Source organism: Agelaius tricolor, unplaced genomic scaffold (assembly GCF_023055355.1).
Source record: "Agelaius tricolor isolate 1412-34295 unplaced genomic scaffold, bAgeTri1.0.p SCAF_22, whole genome shotgun sequence".
NCBI lineage: Eukaryota > Metazoa > Chordata > Aves > Passeriformes > Icteridae > Agelaius > Agelaius tricolor.
This window is the reverse complement of record NW_027269282.1, coordinates 432166-452870: the sequence shown is the minus strand read 5'-3', so window position 1 is coordinate 452870 and position 20705 is coordinate 432166. Positions and strand designations below refer to the sequence as shown.

Below are 20705 nucleotides of genomic sequence, written 5' to 3'. Positions count from 1 at the left end.
CCACACAGAGCCTCACTATCCTGGAGGCTGTTGGACATTGGGAAGCCAAGGAGCAAGCCTTCCTGCTGCCAAGGACATTGGTCTCAGGAGGGGTTTCTGAGCCCTTTTTGATCAACCCAACACCACTTACCCTTCCAGGAAAGCAACAACATTCTTTCTGGGCCTTCCAATGTTGGGTCCATAGAGGTGTGCTCTGGAATAGGTGCGGATGAGCTGCAGCAGGCTTCTCAGCTGGGTGTAGTCCTTGCCCAGCTGGCTGCCATTCACCGAGCGGCCCATCAGGGTCCGATAGTTATTGGGCTCTGAGAAAATAAAAATTGACAAGCAAAACTTGTCAGCTCTGCCTCCTCCTCTGTGTTTCCAGAGAGACACACAGCTCACCCTGTCACAGAGATTGAGCTCCACAGAGGATGCAGGCAGCTCTGCAGAGCAGCAGGAGGAGCCTTTGAGGAGTGGACAACAGCCACTGCCTGCTCTCCTGTGCCCCTTTTGCTGTGCTCTGGGTGGAGGAGCTGTACCTTGGTGTCATGCTCCTGTCCCCAAAGGGTTGCCCATTTCCCCTGGCACTGCAGCCACCATACAAGTCCCTGCAGTAGATGGCCTGGCCCCCCAGCACCAGCTGGGCCCAGCAGCCAGGACAGAAACATTTCATGTGCTTAATACCAGCTGAGAGAAAGTCCAGCTAAGAGACTGTCTCACACCAAGTCTTAGAGGTGGTGCTGCCTTATAGCAGGGGCCTTTAAATCCCTCTGAAAGTACACTGGTAAAGCATCCTATGAGCTACAAGTATCCTCTTCCAAAACTGAGCACCTTTCAGCTACAGCAAGCTCCATTCCTGTGGCTCTCCTGTTCCCACACTCACCGTTGCCCAGCTCCCAGGAGATGTTGTACTTCTTGCTGGCACTGTACTTCAGCAGGCTGAGGGCATTGGAGCTGTTCCAGGAGTTGTTGGGATTTCGGCGCAAAGCATTCAGTGCAAAGATCAGGTGAAGGCCAGAGCAGTCAGCAAAGTTATAGAGTTTGTCTAGAGACCTGGCTGGGAAGAAACAAAAAACAGTTTGTAATTCAAAGGAAAGCTAGTTCCAGGAGGGTTCAAATGATCCTGCTGTCCATCATACCTTGCCTTCTATGTAGGATGAGCCAGGGTCAAATGCCATCCCCACGACATCTGTAACCACAGAAAGGCACCTGACCTTTGAAACCCAGATAGGATTCCAGGTGTGGGTTCATCTCCTTCCAGCAGGAAACTTGGATGCCCTCCACCTCTGTGTCAGAGCTGGGGCCATGTTACCAGAGACAAGTGACTTTATAACATCGCTTTTCATCTGCTGTTGGCAAGGAAAGTTTGTCCTTTCCTGTGCTTATTCTGCCTTGCATCTCTTTCAGAGCAGATCCCTGCAGTGTCTGGGGAGAGGACAAGGAAGTCACCACCCTAAAGCTGCCATCTCTCCTGCACCCCACAGCAGCCTGGTCTTTGCTCCCTAGGCTCCCTGCCTAGTGACAGCCTGGCCAAACCCTGCTGCCAGCAGGCCCTCCCAGGGTGCTGGGGGCTTTGTGGAATCTGTGTCCTATCTGCTGGCCCCAAAACTGCCTGGTTGGCATCTCCCTGTACTGCGGCCTCAATGAGCAATGGGGACACCAGCCAGCAGCAACAGAGAGACCAAAGAAAGAGCTGACCCACTCTTTAGGGAGCTGCAACATTAGCACAGGGCAGAGAGACAAAACACTTAATGCCCTCTTTTTAATGAAAACTTCCCTAAAAACTCAACAGCAATCAAATTGCTGATGAAGCTAATGCCAGTGTTAGCAGGACACAAACTCATGTGACAGCGAGGTTTGGTTAGAGAGCAATTAGATAACTGTGGTGTTTTCAATCATCCCTGCCTGTTGAACTGCATCCCAGGACACTCAACAAGCTTCCTGAAGCAGCCTTGGAGATGCAACCACTTAACTGTGAAGAGCCACCAGGGATAGGGAGGTTCCAGGGGGCCAGGGAGGGCAGACCATAGGCTCCCCTTTCAGAAGAGGGGAAGGAGGCGCTTGGGAATTACGGAGTAGGCAGGCTGGCTTCAGGTCCCAGAAAAACACTTGGACAAATAACCAAGTTGCTTGTCAGCACTTTAAAAATATAAGGAGATGATCAACAGCCACAGGAGAGTGCCAAGAACAAATCACACTGAAGCAATCTACTGACAGGAGAGCAGGACTGGTGGGCAGCAAAGCAGCCATTTAGGCCTTACACCTTGATGGGTCTGAGGCTTTGTACACAAAGAATTGCACATGGAATTCTCTCCAGAAACTGAGGTAACCCTTATCTAGGCTGGACTGCGGTGAGAAATACTCACACCTGGGTCAGCTTCCAGTAATTTGTTGTTACAGTGAAGGGTCTAGGCAGCCTGCTCTGGGTCTATTTGCACATTTCCAAAAAAAGTGGGGTATAAAGAAGCAGAGGATACATCAGGCTTGCCACGGCACCAGGGTGATTGCATGCACCACCTTTGCCAAGGGAAATGAAGGGGATATAGGGAAGGCCACCACACACTCAAGGAATTGCTCTAAGCCCAGCAGTGATGCTCCAAGTTTACCTGTAGCCATGCTGCCCACCTGAGGTGCAAGTGGAAGAGTAATAAGGGGAGCTGCTTGCTCCAGGTGGGATAAGCTGTTCACTGCATGTCTGTGTTTATTCTGTTGCCTTTCCTGGCCACTGAAAGTCTCAGTGAATACAGACTCAGCCCTGAGAAGAATAAACTTATCTTTAAAGTAAAGTTTTAAGGAGGGTCCAGGAAATAAGCTAACTGAATAGCTAACATTTAATGCAACATAGGAAAGTTATGGAAAGAAGAAGAATGCAAAAATGTGGAAGAGAAATTCTCACTCCCTTCCACAACCTTTTTCAGAACACTACTGGTTGTCTGAGTGAAAAGTAGCTGAATTAGATTAATCTAATGTATTCATCCCAGTGGTTCAGGCACATTAGCTGTTTTTCTGGATGTTTAGTGAATTAGAGACAGATACAGTTACTTATTACTGATTTACTTCAGACCCCCAGGCAAAAAGCTGCAGTTGAAATGAGATTCCTATAAAGAGGAGAAGATAGACACCCAAATAACAAAACAGAATAGCAAAAAAGGTGTTACCTGCAGTTCCCCTGCTGGAAATGAAACCTTTTCACTGGCACAAAACAACTGTACTACAAAAGCGAATTTGATTCACGTTTAGGAGACACTGCAGAAGACTGGGAATTGATTTTCCATGCATCCATGAGAGGAAACAAGACGTCTGTTTATCCCAACACAGGGCCTGCCACTGTGAAATTATATTTTCCCCATGACACTTATTTTGTTTCCGTGCGCCTGGATGCAGAGATGCCACGTGTATTTCATGTTCTGCCACGACTTTCCAAGCTGGAAACCTCAGCAATCAGGGGAGTGAGCTAGGAGAAACACACAGATGTCTGGGGTTCGGTCCTGCACGTTTCCAGTGGTCCCCCAGGACAGATGGACCTATAACCTGCACTGAAGCTACAAAGAGCAGAAAAGTACTAAAAAACCCATCTCTGCATCACACCAGATTGTTAAAATGGCCACTCTTGATATCAAGACTAGCAGGTACTGAATCCACCTCCCTCCTTCATTCTTGCCAACTGTTTTGGGATAGTGCAAACTTGGAAGCACCAGTGCAGTGATCCTGGCAGAGTTTTGATGATCAGTTTGCACCAGCTAGCTAACCATTAGTGGTTAAAGGGATGTCTCTCACCTCTGAGATGATTGCCTCAAAAGCCCTCATTGCAGACAGCTGCAGTTAGATGACAAGAATACTGTCGTGCAGTGTATGACAGCAGCGTGCTAAAGCGGCCAAGGAGGCCAGGGGCATCCTGGCTTGTATCAGCAGCAGTGTGGCCAGCAGGACAAGGGCAGTGACTGACCCCCTGTACTCAGCACTGGTGATGCTGAACCTTGAGTGCTGTGCTCAGTTTTGGGCCCCTCACTACAAGAAAGGTGTTGAGGTGCTGGAGCATTTCCAGAGAGAGAAAAAAAAAAAGAAAAAAAAAAAGTTGGTGAAAGGTCTGGAGCACAAGTCTTGTAAGGAACATATGAAGGAGCTGGGGATATCCAGCCTGCAGAAGAGGAGGCTCAGGGGAGACCTCATCACTCCACAAACTACCTGAGAGGAGCTTGTAGCAGGTGGGGGTTGGCTTCTTCTCCCAAGCAACAAAGGATAGGACAAGAGGAAAGAGCCTCAAGTTGTGCCAGGGGACATTTGGATTGGATACAAGAAAAAATTTCTTCACTGAAAGCATTATCAAGCATTGGAACAGCCTGTCCAGGGAAGTGGTTGAATCACTAACCCTGGAGATATTAAAAGATGTGTAGGTATGGCACTTAGGGACATAGCTTAGTGATGGAGTTGGCAACATTAGGATAATGGTTGGACTGAATGATCTTAGAGGTGTTTTTCAAACCAAATTATTCTATGGATGGCTAAAGCACAAAAAGAAGCCTATTTAGAAGACTCTGAGTAATGTCCAGTCCTCCATATGTACAAATAAGGCCATAAGAAAATGCTATAAATATTTTACTGCCATGACTAGGGATGGCAACATTACTTTTGAGTAATGAGAACATGAGGAATCACAGTATTATTAACAGCTGGCTAAAACTCACTTTGAATTCTGGATAATTGCACTGTTTTTTCTTCATCAAACAAGAAGAAAGAAAATCATACAGGAATTTAACCTTTCCCCAGCTAACAGATCATTAAGCAAGGCTTTCACAAAGCACTTCAATAGAAAAAGCCATTGTCATACCAGAATGAATCTTAATAGAGCAGAACTAGATTGATAAGATGTTCTCCTTGCTCCTTCTTCCCCTCTGCCCAGTGCAGAGATGCACATGCTCAGCACTCATGTGCCACTTCAGCTCAGCAAGAAGGAATAACAAAAAAAAAAAAAAAAAAAAAAGAAAAAAGAAAAAAGAAAAAGAAATGTGCAAGGATGCTGAGAGTCATGTTCTTCCCTTTATAATGCTCATGTAGTTGGAGTGAGGCTGCCCGAGGCAGCAAAGCCCCAGGCTCCATCCCCTCACACCCAGCAGCAGTGTTGGGGGGGTCTCACTGGGGTGGTGCCTTGGTGGGTTTGGGACAAACAGCAGCCAGTAGTCAGAGACAGAGACCACTTAGGCCTGGCACAAAAATTAAATCAGAAGATATTTGTGATTTCTCAAACTTTTACATCATTGGTTGCAGAGGCTTCAACTCATCTAGGGAGTGAATACAGCCTGACAATGCATGGCTGGGTGGCCACCAGTGGAGATCTGCTCCCAGTCCTGCCCTCAGATGAAGCTCTGCACAGAAATTAAAGCTTTTAACTGCTTGCATTGATCTCAAGCCCTGCACAGAGAGAGACAAACAATTTCAAAATGCAGAAGGTGTCTGTGAAACCACAAGTGATGGTGGGGTTCAAGGGACAAGTACGTCCTTTGGGACTCTTTCCCATTATTCTTCTTTTTATACAAGGCTAAATTTTAATGTTCTCTGAAAGATGGATGGCACTTAACTCTGTAGCATGCCAACACAAAATCTGAGGCACATTAAAATATCTCTGGCAGTTTAAAATAATTGGAAAGACTTTCCAATTGTAGTTACTGAATTAAACATTATACTAGAACCTTTATAAAAAGACCACAGTATTGACCACTGTTTGGTAAATTCAAGCATCTCTGGGTTTGAAAGCCTTCCACATTTTTTATTCTGCTTCAGGAATTTTGCTTTGGCAGAGTTTAGCATGAAGAGTGGAAATTCATGTGCATGCTGAGACGGAAGCTGGGATCAGTCAGTGGGCTGAGGGGTGGCAGGACATGGCACCCATGGTGTGCCAGGGGCTTTTGTAACTCTGGGAAGGCAACCAGAAGGATGGGGAAGAAGAGCCTGTTCCCCCTCTATCCCCACCATTCACCACATCCATGTCTTGCACAGAGTATGCAAGCACTGAGGAGGGTGAGATGAGAGCTGAGCATGGGGTGAGCAGCTCACAGCACAATTCCCAAACCCACAGCTTAGCTGAGAGACCAATCCAGTGAACAACAGATGAACCCTTCTGTGGATAGAGCAAAAAAAAGTAGCTCTAGAAATAATGATTTCAACTAGTCACACATATTGCTCAACTCTGCCTTTTCCATAAATTCTGGGCAAGCCTGGAGCATCCCTGCACACAGCTCCTGTGCCAGCATGAAGCCAGCAGCATCCCCTGCCCCTGAGCACCCCGGAGGAGACAGCAGAGTGATGGCACTGGGAAAGACCTGGCAAAGAGAAGCCCAAAGAGAACTTTACAGGGAGGGGACAGAAAGGGCAGTACAGGCTGTTCAGACTAGAGATGAGTAAGACGGCTGGTCAGAGCAATGAATGGAAAAATAAAGATATTCCCACTTACAGAAAAACAAGTGGGTACATGGAAAATTTATTTACAAACAAATTTGCACCACAGTCATCTGAATCCCATTTGCTCTGTCTCTCTTGCATTAAAAATCCTCATAAAACCACTTGTGTGTGGCAAGGACTTGATGTTTTCTTAGCAAATAAATATGAATCAGAAGATAGGCAACAGACAATTAGAGTAACTCCAGACCCATGGGACAGGTCTGCAACACTGGCTTGAAATCTTTCAAAGGATTGCATCCCCAGTCACAACAGGGTGTCAGACAAGGTGACCAGAACCCCCCGCCCATCCACAATCTGCACAGTTAGAGCTCCAAAGATCAGCCTTCACCATCGCTGCAAGTTCAGAGGTAAAGCAACAGCCCACACTGTCCATGTGCACTGTAACATCCCACCAGATCATGGGAAGATTTTCCTGTTGTAGCTGCATGCTAAGCCATTCCTTCAAAGTTGTTGCTTAATGAGAATTTTAGAGATTTCAAGGCTACCCAGAAACCCACACAGTTGCTGGAAACTGCATTTTAATGATGACCATCCCAGCTGGGAAATTGTTTGGTTTTGATTTGGTTTTCTGAAGCATTTTGCCATGCAGTAAAACCACACTGTATAAAGATGCTGAAGAATTCCTGAGCAAAATTGCTGGCTGGAGGGAAAAATTTACTTGCCTCAGATACACATTTCACCTGAAATGATCTCTCAGCCTGGTCAGGCTCCTAATGCCTTCCAAAGAGGACTGAGGTTTTCAGAACTGTCCCTTGCTCTCCTTGACCTGCCAGGCTCTCCTGTTGCTCCAAGGCAAGGTGCAACGTTGGAGGTCTGTTCTGAGTGACAAGAAGTGCTTTGGCAGAGCCTAATGGTGCTATAGAAAAGGGATCTAGTTTAATCCCATCTGAAGAATACCTGAAAGCTGGAGGAACTGGCTTTAATACTGCCAGCCAGCAAAGAAACGCTGCACACTGTGTTAATGAGAACCTGGATTTTATATCCAGCTGGAGGACAGATGGGGGATCTGGGGCTATTCCCTTTGGAGTATCAAGGGGGCCTTTTTCCAAGGGAATTGTCATCATCCCTGGTCTTTAAGCAGCTGAACATTGACCCTCAATATTCATTCAAGTCTTTAACTAGATTTTTCATTTCACTGCCAGCGCAGAGGTGATTATGCTGACCACGTGAGCAAGGTTTCGTCCTTAACACCACTGCACAGAAATAGCAGTCTGGGGGCTTGGTGTCAATCTCTCGCCAATAAGGAGCTTGGCCAGCAGCCATGGATTGTGGGCTGAGTTCCCAGCTGGCATATAACTTGGAAGACAACCACGAGGTCTGGGTTCAATATCCAATTGCTAAGGAGTCTGGCTGACAGCCTCATTTTGTGGAATGAATCCCAAATTAATATAATTCTTTTGATACCAGACAAGGGGCATGGCCTGTTTCCAAATGCTCTAAGGGCTCAGATAAAAGCCATAGGCATTGGGTTCAGTGTGTAAATGGTATCGAGGTTGGATAACAGTCAGGATTGGGCTTAATCCTCAGATGGTGAGAAAAAGGAATGAGTCCTGAGCTCTGCCTTCGTGCAAAAAAAGAGAGCTCAAATGAGCAGAATAGCTCTGTTTTCAATCCTCGCGTGGTAAAGAGCTCACAGGACAGTAATGGTTTCTAGGAACAAGTGTAAATTGACATGGAGCTTCAGAAGAGATGTGGGATCTGGGTTCAATCTCCAAGGGCTGTAAAGCTCAGATAATGGCCAGAGGGGCAATTTCCAAACCCTCTGTTCCAGTCTGATGTCTGGGAAGAAACCAGGATCATGTTACAGCTAAGAAAGCTGTTTTCTCCTGCTGCATAACTTAAGGTATTTTCCCTTTCGGATCGGGATGAATCCAGCATCTTCTAAAGTTTCAGAGGGAAATGGAGGTGAGCAGGGAGAGTGCTACATGTTTGAGTGGAGCAGAAGAACAGAGCAAGGGAAAATAAGACTGTGAGCACCACCTGCTCTTCCACATCTTCTTGGCCATCCCAGACCACTGGATTTGAGCCATGGAAATTACTCCAGGGAAAACGTGGGTACAGCTCATCATCATCCTCAGTGCTCAGCAGTGTCTGCATTGGGTATCTTTGGGCCCTCTGTGGGAGGCAGCTTGTCCTGTCAAGAGACAGTGACAGCCTGCATGGCAATTCCATCTCCCTGACACTGCCTGCACAGGGGGCTGGTGGGAAACTGTGTGTGCAGCAGTGAGTCAGGTCAGCAGCTTGCTTGAGTCATGCCATTTTGGATAAAGGAATGCAAATAAAATGAGCAGAAAGTATTCAAATATTATTTTGTCCAGGCATTTAAAGCTGGTCTTTTACATAGGAAAAGGAGCAAAGGGTGAGGTTTTATCAAAAGCTATATATTGATCCTGTGAAAAGCTTCAAATTTGATAGCACTATCTTCCTGCTCTTGAGGAAATTTAAAAAATCTAATTCCAGTCTCTGTGACTCTCAGCTTTAGCTCCAAAGTCCAAATAGCATGGACCACAGCAGACAGGTTCTGATCTGTGAATGCTGCTAGAACAGCTTTGGATTGTGAACCTGACCTGCAGTTAGCCAGACTCCAGAACAGCAACAGCAGGCTTGGGGTAAAACCCTCCAAAACCCATTTCAGCGTGAGAACTACCCATTCCTAATGACCAGGGGTGCTGGAGACAAGCCCTGTCAGCACCATCCCCTGCACAGGTGGTGGGCACAGCCCAGTGTTCTGCTCTTTATCCCGTGCAAAGCTGTGACTCTGGGGACAGGTTACCCCATTGCCACAGAGGTACCTCCCTCCAGGCTTTACCTGTGCATGTGGAGGGAGCAAACCTGCCAGGCTCAGGAGCACGGCTGCAGACATAACCCAGCCCCACTGCCAGACCTTTGCTGACAGAATGACTGTTTTATATGGCTATAAGAACAGCTATAAGCGCAGCTGTCTGAAAAGCAACAAAATCTATGATGTGTGTTTCTAAAGCCAATGACAGCTGGCAGTGCTGCGCTGCAGCTCATTCCTTCTTTTACATGGTTTAGTTAAAACACTTCTCTGCAACCACCGTGATTTATCAACAAAGTGCACTTTCTGGAACAATTTAAAAGCATTCCCAAATAGGTCAGAAGTGGTCAGCTCCTCAAGCTCCCAGCAAGCTCCCAAATGGCAGGCAGCTAGAGATGGACAGGGACAGCTGATTCACAGCCCTGTCCTCCCTGTGAGTGGCCAGGGAGGACCAAACGCCCTCCCTGGCCACTCACAGGGAGGACACGGCTGTGAATCCCATTGGGATGGGGAGTGTTGAGGCAGTGGTATCTGGGCAGCTGCAGAGCATTACCCACGGATGGGAGAATGGTGATTTATTGAGCTTAAAGCTGGCTTCAGGTGCAAACATGAGCCATTTCTGTGTGCCAGGGGAGGTGACTTGGTCCTTAGCCACATGGAGGGGGACCTCCAGTGACCCCCTGTGACAGAGTCTGACCTCTCAGACATGGGAAATCCTGCGCAGCCCAAACCACAGAGGTACATAGAGGATAATGCCATAGCTCCCTGGCTATGGCTCTCTGGTTCAGCTGGAAGTGGTGACATAAGGCAGAGTGAGAAGGCAAGTACTGCACCATCCCTGTCCCCACACTCACCTCCTCCTGCCAGCTGTAGGGCAGATGACAACAGCCATGAGGGGAACCCTGTGCATCACTTGCTGCTCAGGTAAAATGCATCCATGCTTTTCTTTCAATCTGCCACAGTTGCAAAGCAGAGGTTTTTCTTTAGAAATACTTTTTCTAGCAGCACCTGAAGCACTAACTGCAGCAAGAGGGTAGATGTTTTCAGCACTTCCCTGCAAAAACCAAGCTGGGCAGCACAGGCTGAGCAACACCCTGTGCAGATGCTGCATGGCTAAACAGGGATGAAAGATGCACAGGTACAAAGCATGCTTTTAATATGTTCTTTTAATCTCAGTAAAATGCTTAGCCCAGGTAGGCTGTGCATCTAGCTCACCAATCCCCTTCAGCAGCTCCCATACTCCATTTTTTGCTGCCTAAGCTGCTGTCACGTGGCAGACACACAGCTTGATTCAGAAGAGCCTCATGCAAGCCAGACCCAACCCAAAACATCCCTGGAGCCATAGAAGGAGCAGAGCCTTGTACCAGGCCCTCTGCCTCCCACCCCCCAGATCTGGCTGCTCCAGAGCAGAGTGACATTGATCAGTCATGAGAGGAGCCTGAACTACCACATCGGGAACAAATTCAAACTGAGGACTTCAGTGTTGCCAAACCCCAACATTCAAAAATCATGAGTCAAACTCACAAAAATCATGGGACTGGCTCAAGAAACCTGGTTTTAACATAACTTTCATTGCCTGATGTTTTCAAAAATTTGGGGTGCCTGTATAAGATGTTTTTGAACTCTTCTACTACCAGGAGAGTTAAAATCTGGCTTGTTTTTATTATTCCTTTTAGGCAGTTGATGTGCAGCGGAACAATCAGTTTACTTTACAAGTTGTTTGACTGCCTTTCCCATGGGTGGGGACTGCAGCTGGTGGCTGCAGGGGATGGCAGGGGCATGCCTGCAGTCCCTCAGTGTTGGGTGCTGCAGCAGGAACGCTCTGCTGCTAAACAGGGATCTGGCCAGCTCCTCTTGCTATTGGGAAGCAAACCCAGAACCCACAAGAATCAGGTGCTGTGTTTTGTGGGTCTGAGTCAGTGTTTCCTATGGTGCAAGGGGCTGCAGGCATGGTGTGGTGCTAGAATCCCCTGCCCCAGTGCCAGAGCATCCTCCCCTGCCCGCTGACCCCGCTCTCGCCATCGCCCAACCCTGGCTACTCCCACTCAGCCAGGGAGCAGATGACTTCCCTTGGAGCAAGAGGGAGTGACTACGGCTCTTCACACACTTTGTGAGCTGGGCATCTGGTATTTTTCAAAACTCTGAAACATTTTAACTGAAAACTGTCTTTAAAAAAAAAAAAAAAAAAAAAAAGAACACCCAAAACCCCAACCAAAAAAACAACACATAAAACCGGAAATGTTTCAATCTGAAATCCTTAATTAAAACCACACTCTTTAGTACATAAAGAAGGAAGTTAAAACAGAAATGTACTTTTGCACATTACAGACAGCATTATAATAAACACAGAGCTCTGCCAAGAAAGAGGCATTTTCAAGGCCAAAATAGATGCCTCCAGCTGCACTCGGATAATGTCAGAGGGCTCGTCTGCAGTGCGAGTGTGGCTGCGTTTGAACGCAGCAGCGAGCGGGCGAGCCTGGCGGGTGAGGAGCGCGGCAATCACCGGGGCAGACTGCGAGCGCTGCACAAGGACCGCAGCCCACCGGGGCCAGAGCTCCACCGGTTCCCACAGACCCCAGAGCCGGGCCCTAATCTGTAAAATATTTGAAGGAACTGGCCCTGGCTCTCTCTGCTCCTCTGGGCCCTCAGATATGGCTCAGCTGGAGGGACCCGGCTTGGCAGGAGCTCTCCCCGGCTAATCTTTGGGGGAATCTTGTACCAAAGCACACAGGGTGGAGTCTGAACCTGATTTTGGAGGCGCAGATGAATGGCTGGAAAAGACCAGCATCATTAGCATGATGTCCTGCACCAGGCAGCCTGGGACACACATGTGGAGTGTACAAGTCAAACCCAGTCCCTTAGCAGGACACTTCAGCTATTTTATAAAGGTACCCACTGAGAGCTTAAAATCTGCTGCAATTATGAAAATCAGTCTACCCCATGGGAGATTTTGGAGTTATTTAGCATCCGTGGTCAAAATAGGCACCTGGCTTTGAGTCCAAACTTACCTGTTTTGGTTTTCTAGTGATTGGATCTTGCTATACTCTTGCCCTGCTAGATTTTTGTTTCTTGTGGATAGCTCAAGATTAAGGTCAAGCCTCCTCTAACATTAAGCTGTATTTGTTGAAGGTCTTCAGCATCTTCACAATAATGCAAGATGTTCCAAGCTTCCAATCAATTCTTTGGCTCTTTGCTGTCCTACAAGCCTTACCAAGCTCTGTGAACAAACCACTGCTATGTGGGGCATTTAGGATCTCATGAACCAACTGACTTGTTCTGAGAGCACAGGTCTGCCCAGATTCCTTCTTCTCCTCACCAGCTGCAGAGTCAAAGCAGCCTGGTCTGCACTTAAGTGCCAGGAGAACAAAAAAGACACATTTAAACAACTACAGCAATTAGCCTCACACATGCTTCATGGAAAGGTTGTTGGAAGGGAATGCTGATGTGGAAGGATGTCACCTGCTTAGGAAACAGAAGAAGGAAATAGAAGGGTTGATTGGGTTTTTTTGTATGAAGAATATTTTGGGGTTCAAAAAGAGGTGAGAAACAGACTCTGTGCGTGTCTCCAGGCACCAAGAAAAATAAAAGGAGCACAGAAAATATCCCACAGAACTTCATTAATAACAAACAGAACACAGAGGACATCTATTTGAGTGTCTGACTAAAGCAGCTAAAATAACTGGAGTTGGTAGGAACTAGTAATTTTAATTACCATGTTATCTGCTAAAGACAGAGCAAAGCAGGTCCCAGACACAAGTTGTTGGACTGTGTGAGGAAAAGTTGCTCTGGAGAAGGGAAAGTAACAGGGGAGGGGATGTTTATTACTTGAACATTATTGATATAGAAAGTTGACTAATAGTCCAAAAATGGAAGTAAATTTGAGTGCAAGTGGTTACAAAACCAGAAAGCCCAGCAATTTAAGGCAGTGGAAGGAATAAGAAAAACGGATTAAAGATAATGTATTTCAAAAAAAGCAAATTTGAACAAATTCAGGGCACAGGTCAAGAGGATCTCTGGGGAAGGGAGTTTAAGACAGCATTTCCCAACCAGTGAGACATGGAGAGGCAACAGCTGTGCTGTGGGTCAGGGGAGAGAGCAGCAGAAAGAACAGCAGGAAAATACCCTGCAAATATGTACAAATTAGAGGAAGAAAGAGGAAAATATCAATTGGTAACTGGTGCAAAAGAGTAAGCAACATATTGACATGGAAACAGCTCTTTTCTTTAGTTTTCATTGAGACAATTAACTGTGACGTGACTGTTAGTTACATTAATCTGAACTGTGAAAGAGCAGCAGACCTGAAGAAGGACAGAACAAATGAAAGACCACTTAGGAAACCTAAACCACAGAAGTGCTTAAAAATCACTATGAAGTCTGTGTCAAATTGTTTTGCCAAATACAGAAGATTCATATGTATTCAATAAATACCTTTTCTGCATTTTTCACCCAGAATTTTGCCACTATCAGCACGCCCTCTTACAATAATTCTGTATTTTACTGAAGTGGTTTTACTCCTGGTAAATATACTGGAAGTATATTTATTGCTTTAACCCCCTAGTCCCCAATACTCTCAGCCTGTGCAATGGAGGCATCACCTGAGCAGGTTCATTCTTTGAAGGTGAGCAGGGAGGGACAGCCATGACCCATAGTGATATAAACATCCAAAGAGCCTTGGGTGAACTCTCTTTAAGTTCCATACCTCTTTATACTCCTGGAAAATAACTCAAAGCCAGCCCAGTCCTGTGGACCAACACTGCAGGTATATGGACTTGGATGGGATGGATGTTAAATTTCACAGCAGCCACCTTGCAGGCACTGCTGCCACACAGCTCCTCTGCACTGGCTGGCACATCCTTGGTCTCTGCAGTGATGGGGAGGGTGCTACACAGCCTGCCAGGACAGCAGCTCCAAATATCACCATTAGTGGTGTCATGCCTAGACGTGTCAAAACCAGAGGGAGCCACGTAGGCAGAAGAGGCAGAGGAGAGCACGACTCACTCGTGGTATGTGGGACTCAGCTAAACACACAGCAAAAGGCTGTGCTGTGAGTTACTCCACTCTTGGAAAGGATTTACATGTCAGATGTTGGCTCTTTTCATGAGCAGATCCTCTGCTTGGCTTTTAATATGTATGTGTACCCAACTGCTGAGCGACCTACAGCACTGCCCTCCCTCCTGCTCCCCTCTCACTACTGAAACACAAATCCTTCAACTGAAAATACATCAAACTCTGGAGCTAAAGAGTCATATTAAAATCGAGCATATGAGGTGCTGGTTTAAGCTAATGGTGTCATTGGCTTGCCTTCTGGGACAGGGATCTGAGGTTTTTGCAATATACTTGTCAGACTTTTCAACTTATTCAGCTAAACAAATAACCACTGTTAAACCTCTGAAAGGGATTCTGTCCCAGCCAGAGGAGACAGCCTTCTGAGACAATTCTTGGGGATAAAGGTTGATCTAAAAAAAGCATAATTTCTCAGGGTTTAACTGACTATCTCACTAGTTAAGTAAATGGTTTTATTTCTGGATATAGCATAATCTCTGATGAAAAATAAATTAATGGAAAATATTAAAATCAACTTATTAAAATAAATCCCCCCATACTTCTTGGCAGTCTCTAATTAAATAATTCTACCTGAAAATCCCATGACTCAGATTACTTATGGGATATGCCCAGTAGCTCCCACCTTTAGTAAATTGGAACCATGTGGGCAGCATTAGGAGAGGGAAGTGCAAGAAAAGGTGAGCCCAGTGAAAGGCAGATGGACACACCATGGCATTCTGTGGGAGATTAAAGGGAGACACCAAAGGAGGGATGAAAGCTTCTAACAGTGGAGAACAGGAAATTTTCTGTGTCTGAGGAAGGTTATGCTTGCTCTGAGCAGGAAGGAAGGTGTTAGCAGCTGGAAGAAAAGACTAAGTCTTGTCCTGAGAGGAAATGCTTCAAAAGCATTTACTTTCCAGATTAGCAATGACCTTGCTCCATATACTGCTGAGACTGTGCATGTTGGAAGCCTCATCCTGCAAAATGTGGCTTGTGCATTACTGCACAGCTGACAAATGCTCCACATTCTGAACTGAGAAATATGCTCATAGCACTCAGAAATGACTCAACAGATTCTCACTCAGATTTCAAGTCATCTCTTCAAATCCTCAGTCTGAAAATTTAGCATAAGGAATTCCTATTTAAAGAGAGGCGATAGGATAAAATTATAAAAGACCAAACCACAGACCAAGGGTTCCACATGATCTTGTGCTATGTCAGCACCAGTGGGACAAACAGGGCAAGCATCTGGACACCAGGAGGACAAGTCAGCCACCAGGATCACCTCCTGGAGAGAAAACAGAGAGACAGAGGGTGCCCAGGATGAAAGCAGCTAACTCGGGCAGCCTCGGTCTCTTCCCAGCAGCACTGACCAGATCTGGTGGTGATGTGCTGCTGTGCAACACAACAGCTTTGATCACAAAGACTGATGGCAATGAAGAAGCAGATATCTCTAGTGATTAAGGAAGGAATGTGAAGTATTTTATGCACATGTGTGTAGAAACAGGCTCTATCTTTCTAGAGCACTTTTGGCCATTCAATCAAGAAAGGCACAAAGGCAGCACTTGTGTTAGAAGAGGTGGCAGCATCAGGGAGAAATATATTGAGGTGGTCTGTCAGGTCCTAGTTAATAGTAATTTCTTTCAGGTGAATTTTTTTGGTCCTCCAGTGCTGACAAGTCCTGGGGATGCAAAGACAACAAGAGCCCACAACTATCAGAGAATCAGGAAAACCTAATTAGCTTTCTGATGGCTCTTCACTGAAGTACAATCTAAGCACCACAAAGAGAGAGCAGAAGGGCAACCCGGCCTCCACAGTGCCCTGGAGGAGTTTTGGAAATGGTGTTGATGACCATGCTCCAGGAAGGCAGTGCCTGGGACATTGCATGGGTGCTGGGCTTTAACCACTGTGTTTCCTGTGTATTCCATTCCCTGACACAAGAGATGCTGCAAGTCCTATCAGTGGTGATTTCCCACTTCTCAAAGGATGGAGATCTGCAGAGTTTCCTTAGCCTCTAATGGCTCCTTCCCAAGGACAGACTCACTAGGAGGTGCAAGCTGTTGGCAGCTCAAGGGCCCAGAGGAGCTGTTGACCGTGTTTAGGCCGCGATCCAGAAGACTTGATTTCATCCAGCATAAGTGGAGCTGTTTTATTTATTCTAATGGTCTGATGGTGAGGGAGGAGTGCTCCCTGGCTGCCCAGGCCAGCCCTGTTCCAGGCAAGAGGTCCAACACACAGCCCTTCTCCAGAAAACACTGCTCACAGGGACAAGGCACCCATCCCCATGTGCTCCCTGGAAGCAAAGTTTCAGCAGACTCATGCTGTCTCCCAAGAGACATTTAATCTTAGACCTGTTGTCTGACATTCTATGTCTTTGCCAGCCAGGTGAGTCTGGGTGATTGTTCCACGTCATGCTGGAGGACTGTTTGAGCATCCCTTCTCCAGCAATGGCCAAAAGGAGATAGCTGGAGAAGAGCACAGGATGGACAACCACACCGTGGTTGGCCTCCAAGAATTAGTGGCACAGGGCAGCCAGGATAGAAGGCATCAGGAGCCTTACTTCCCAAATAAAAGCAATAGTAGGAGCCAGGATACAATGACAGCCCCAGGACATCACATGCACCATGAATATGATGAAGCTCAGCTCAGAGTAACCTGTTGTGTCACCCAAAGATCTGAAAGCAAGATGTCCTAGCTCACATAAAACAGTGAGAGTCTGCTGAACCCTCCGAACAGACTCACGCCAAATTATAAATAAAGATCCAAGAAGACTTGACACAATACTGAGGCAATGACTAGAGAAATGACTTATGAAGTGCACAGTGAAAGCCTGCAGGGCTGACCAAATGGAGGAGAAGCTTTTAAGAGCTGCAGAAGCTTTCCAAAGGAACAGAATCTGAGGAGTGCCAATTTGTGTCAAAGATTTTCCATCTGCACACAAATAAATAAATAAGGAAGATGGAAGCAGACAGGGAGAAATCTTTGTTGTCCATCTCAGAGCCCTGTGTGGGTGTAGCTTCTCCAGTGCAGTCTGAGCTGAACTCCAGCGAGACTGAAGTGTTGCAGATGGCCAGCAGTAGTCATCTGCATGGGGCTGAGTTACACTTCATGGGTCCAATTCTGCCTCTGAAATGAATACTGTGTCCTCTACACAGCCAAGGTGCTCTCCAGACCTGCACAGCATTGATCTGCCAGAGAGGGAACATCAATGTCCCTCAGGCAGAGAGTGGTTTGGGAGTCCAGCAAGAAAAAAGGAGCGAGGCAGGAAGATGTGAGACAAGAAGCAGAAGGGGAAAATAAATAAATTTCCATGGCCAAGCCATGATATCCCAGCTCCCATTAACACACACTCCTGTCTCCTCAGCACCTCAGCATGAGGACACCAGCCTTGCCACCCACCAACAAATCCATGGAGGGAGCAGGGAGGGAGGCATGGCAGGCAAAGAGGGGACAAAGGCAAGCCAAAGAGTGCAGGAGGGAAAAAATATTTTGGGGTTTATTTTTCACACAGGATTCACAACATTCCTCAGAAAATTTAATTTTGCTGTCCTGTTCTTGTTTGCTAACCAGAACCAATTTAATTTTAAAACAACACACAGAGCCAACAGGGGAAAAAACATTTTGCAATGGCTCTTCGCTCCCACTTGGAACGGCGAGCACAGCTTAACTCGTTCGGCTCTCGCAGTTGCAGCACCAGCTCATGGGGAGCTGGCCCAAGAAGTCTCTGCTCAGGAGGAAGAGGGAACTCACTGGTGCCCATAAATAATAGAATAAAAATGGGTTTTTTGAGCAACTTGACAGGTCCCACTCCTCACATCTGTGGGGGCTGGAGGTGGTGGGAGCAGGGAGCAATTTGTCGCATGGAACATCTTCCTGTAGCCCTGTCTCTCCACTCGACAGCTCACTCCAAGGTTTGTAGAAGAAAAATGAATTGTTGTTGCATTTAACAGAGAGCAGAAAGCTCCTATTCCTCTTCCACTACCAAGAACTTGCACATTTCTCATATCAGCATGTTAGTCTTCTGTGGTTTTATGCCTTGTTGTGACAGTTTGGTAAACAAGCAGATAAAAATCAAGAGCTTTTCAAAGGCAAGGTTAACACACTCATGTGCGACCTGGCTTGTCAGAGTACTCCAGAAACTCCAAACACGTTGCTTCTGCTTACCATCTGCATGAGCTTATTCAGACTAAAATAACAAAGTGTGTTTCCTGATCTCCATCAACGTAAATAGAGCCATTAAACTGCAAGGCTGTTTACATTCTGGGGAATAGTCATTGCATTCATCCTGATTGCTCCTCATCGTGCAGCCCCAGCATCCCCACACTGTGCTAGCCGTGGCTCTGCTGCAGCCCACAGCCCCACTGACCACCAGCTAACACCAGGCATCGTCTGTGCCACAAAACCAACGGAAACCCCTTTGCAAATATTGTATGCTGGTGTCCAAATTTGGTTTTATAACTAGAAACAAGGACACACTTGAAGGATCCAGCTCTCCCAGTTGTAATACCTGGCAGGCGTAGAAGTGGGAACATTCACATTTTATAAAAGGAGATCTTTTGCTAGGTAAAATTATAAACATTAGAGCAGAAAAAAACCCTGGAGCTTGCCAGTGGTGTGCTTACAATAGCTCTGTCTTCTGCGTCATGCGAGGACCAACACTCCAACACAAGCACGTAGAGATAGCCCGGCCTCCCTCCCAGAGGATTTGTGTCCTGGAGGAGGAGGGGATGGTGCCATCTGTAAGCTGTTGCATCCCAGAACATCAGAGCCAGACACTGCACTCTTTTGGCCCAGGCACCCCATCTGCTCATAGGGGAGGGCTGAGAGCAAACACTGCCAGCCCTGTGGGGTCCGACCACGCCAGTCAGCACCTCTGCACCCATATGGGCATGGGGCTCCTGGGTGCTGACGGGGACATTTGCACAGCTCCTGGGAACATGGGACATTCTGGATGCCGGCCTGCACTGCTGCACTCCTTACAGCCCTCATAGGTGCTCCCTGTAATTGTGGGAGACCGTTGTTTTTTGTTGGCCTAGCTTCACCTGCAGCATTGTCAGGAATGAGAATTCCACATTTGGAAATAATAACAAAAGGATAAAACTGGGCAAATAATGATGCAGGCCAGGTCACACATTCCCATTTTATTAGACTCAAACCCTCCTGAAAGAATTTCCTTGTATCTGCGTGTAATAGCTAAGTGCAAATATTTTCTAGAGGACATTCTGTTTCACAAAATGGAGTGGCTCTGATTCTATGTGGGTTACATCATAAATTATCCATTATAAGTGTGGCAGATTTTGCCTTTATGCTCTCTGCATAACAGCTCTGGACCTGCCCTTGTGGCTCTGCTTGGTGAGCCAGCTCGGCAGCTCCACAGATCCATCACAAGCACTCTCTGCAGGGCCAGAGTCTCTGTACTCCACTCTTCACAGCTCCTGTCCTTGTCTCAGTCCCAGATGAAAATATCCTCTCCTCTTTTGCACATGGCTCTTCCCTACCCACTCCCTCTGCTAGCAATTAACTCACTGGAGCATTTGTGAACCAGAATGGAAGACAACATGGAAGATAAAAGGTGAGTCCCATTCCCATTGTTCTGGTGGGGACAATGCCACTCTGCCCAGCCTTGTGCCAACTGGCAGTGTGCAGCAGGAAGTCCATGGAGTATGGACAAGGCTAAGGAAGAAAGGAGTGCAGCACATTTGCTTTGGCTGCTGCTGTTCTGCCAGTCGTGTCACGTGTAACCATTTAACAACGGGGCTCGTGAAACCCAGCCCATAAACTTCTGCTTTTACCTTGGCTTTCAAGGCATCTGTGCCATGCAGGCACTGTTCTTAAAGGAGTGAAGCAAGTATGGATTTGCACTTGCATTCGAGCACCAGTGAGGTGGGATACGCTGTGGGAATGGCATCGCCCCGGGCAGAGCCAGTGCGTCCAAGGGAGCAATCCTGCCTTGGTTCAGAGCTGTTAATCACATCCCAGGAACCACTGCAGGTTCTAGAGTTACACACCCACTGGGAGACAGGCTTTCATCACAGACCTGTAATTAAAGGGAGATGTCAATGTAGCATGTTAACAACTTGGAACATCAGTTATCCTTGGAACATTAGTTATCCTGGGAGTCCAGTGAATTTAAAAGACAAGTATTTAGATAGAGCTCATCAGTTAACATACCAACTTTAACTCCAAATAAATCAAGAAGGTTTGATGATTTTATGCCAAGGTATTTCTGCAGAAATAGAAAGTAACTCAGTGTAAGCATAGAAAGTCTCAGCCACAACCCAGGCAGGCACAGCATGTCAGCACAGAGCACCTTACATCTGTCTCTCTGCATCTAAAACAGTTAAAGAATTACTCGGTACTTTGCACAATAAACTCTAAATATCATTACAACCCCTCAGGTTTGCTTCGTGGGGAAGACAGAGTGAAAAAAAGATGCCTGTGGCTGGAT

General features: G+C 46.7%; 1 protein-coding gene across 1 annotated transcript in view; it reads right to left on the bottom strand.

Annotated features, from left to right (window-relative positions):
• The window catches only part of HPSE2 (heparanase 2 (inactive)), a 105473-nt gene that overhangs the window by 33113 nt on the left and 51655 nt on the right, over nt 1-20705 (bottom strand). The window contains exons 4-5 of the mRNA XM_071446323.1: nt 863-1036; nt 131-302 (exon numbers count right to left, since the gene is read on the bottom strand). Coding sequence (XP_071302424.1) covers nt 131-302; nt 863-1036 — 346 coding nt within the window. The remainder of the gene's footprint in view (nt 1-130; nt 303-862; nt 1037-20705) is intronic.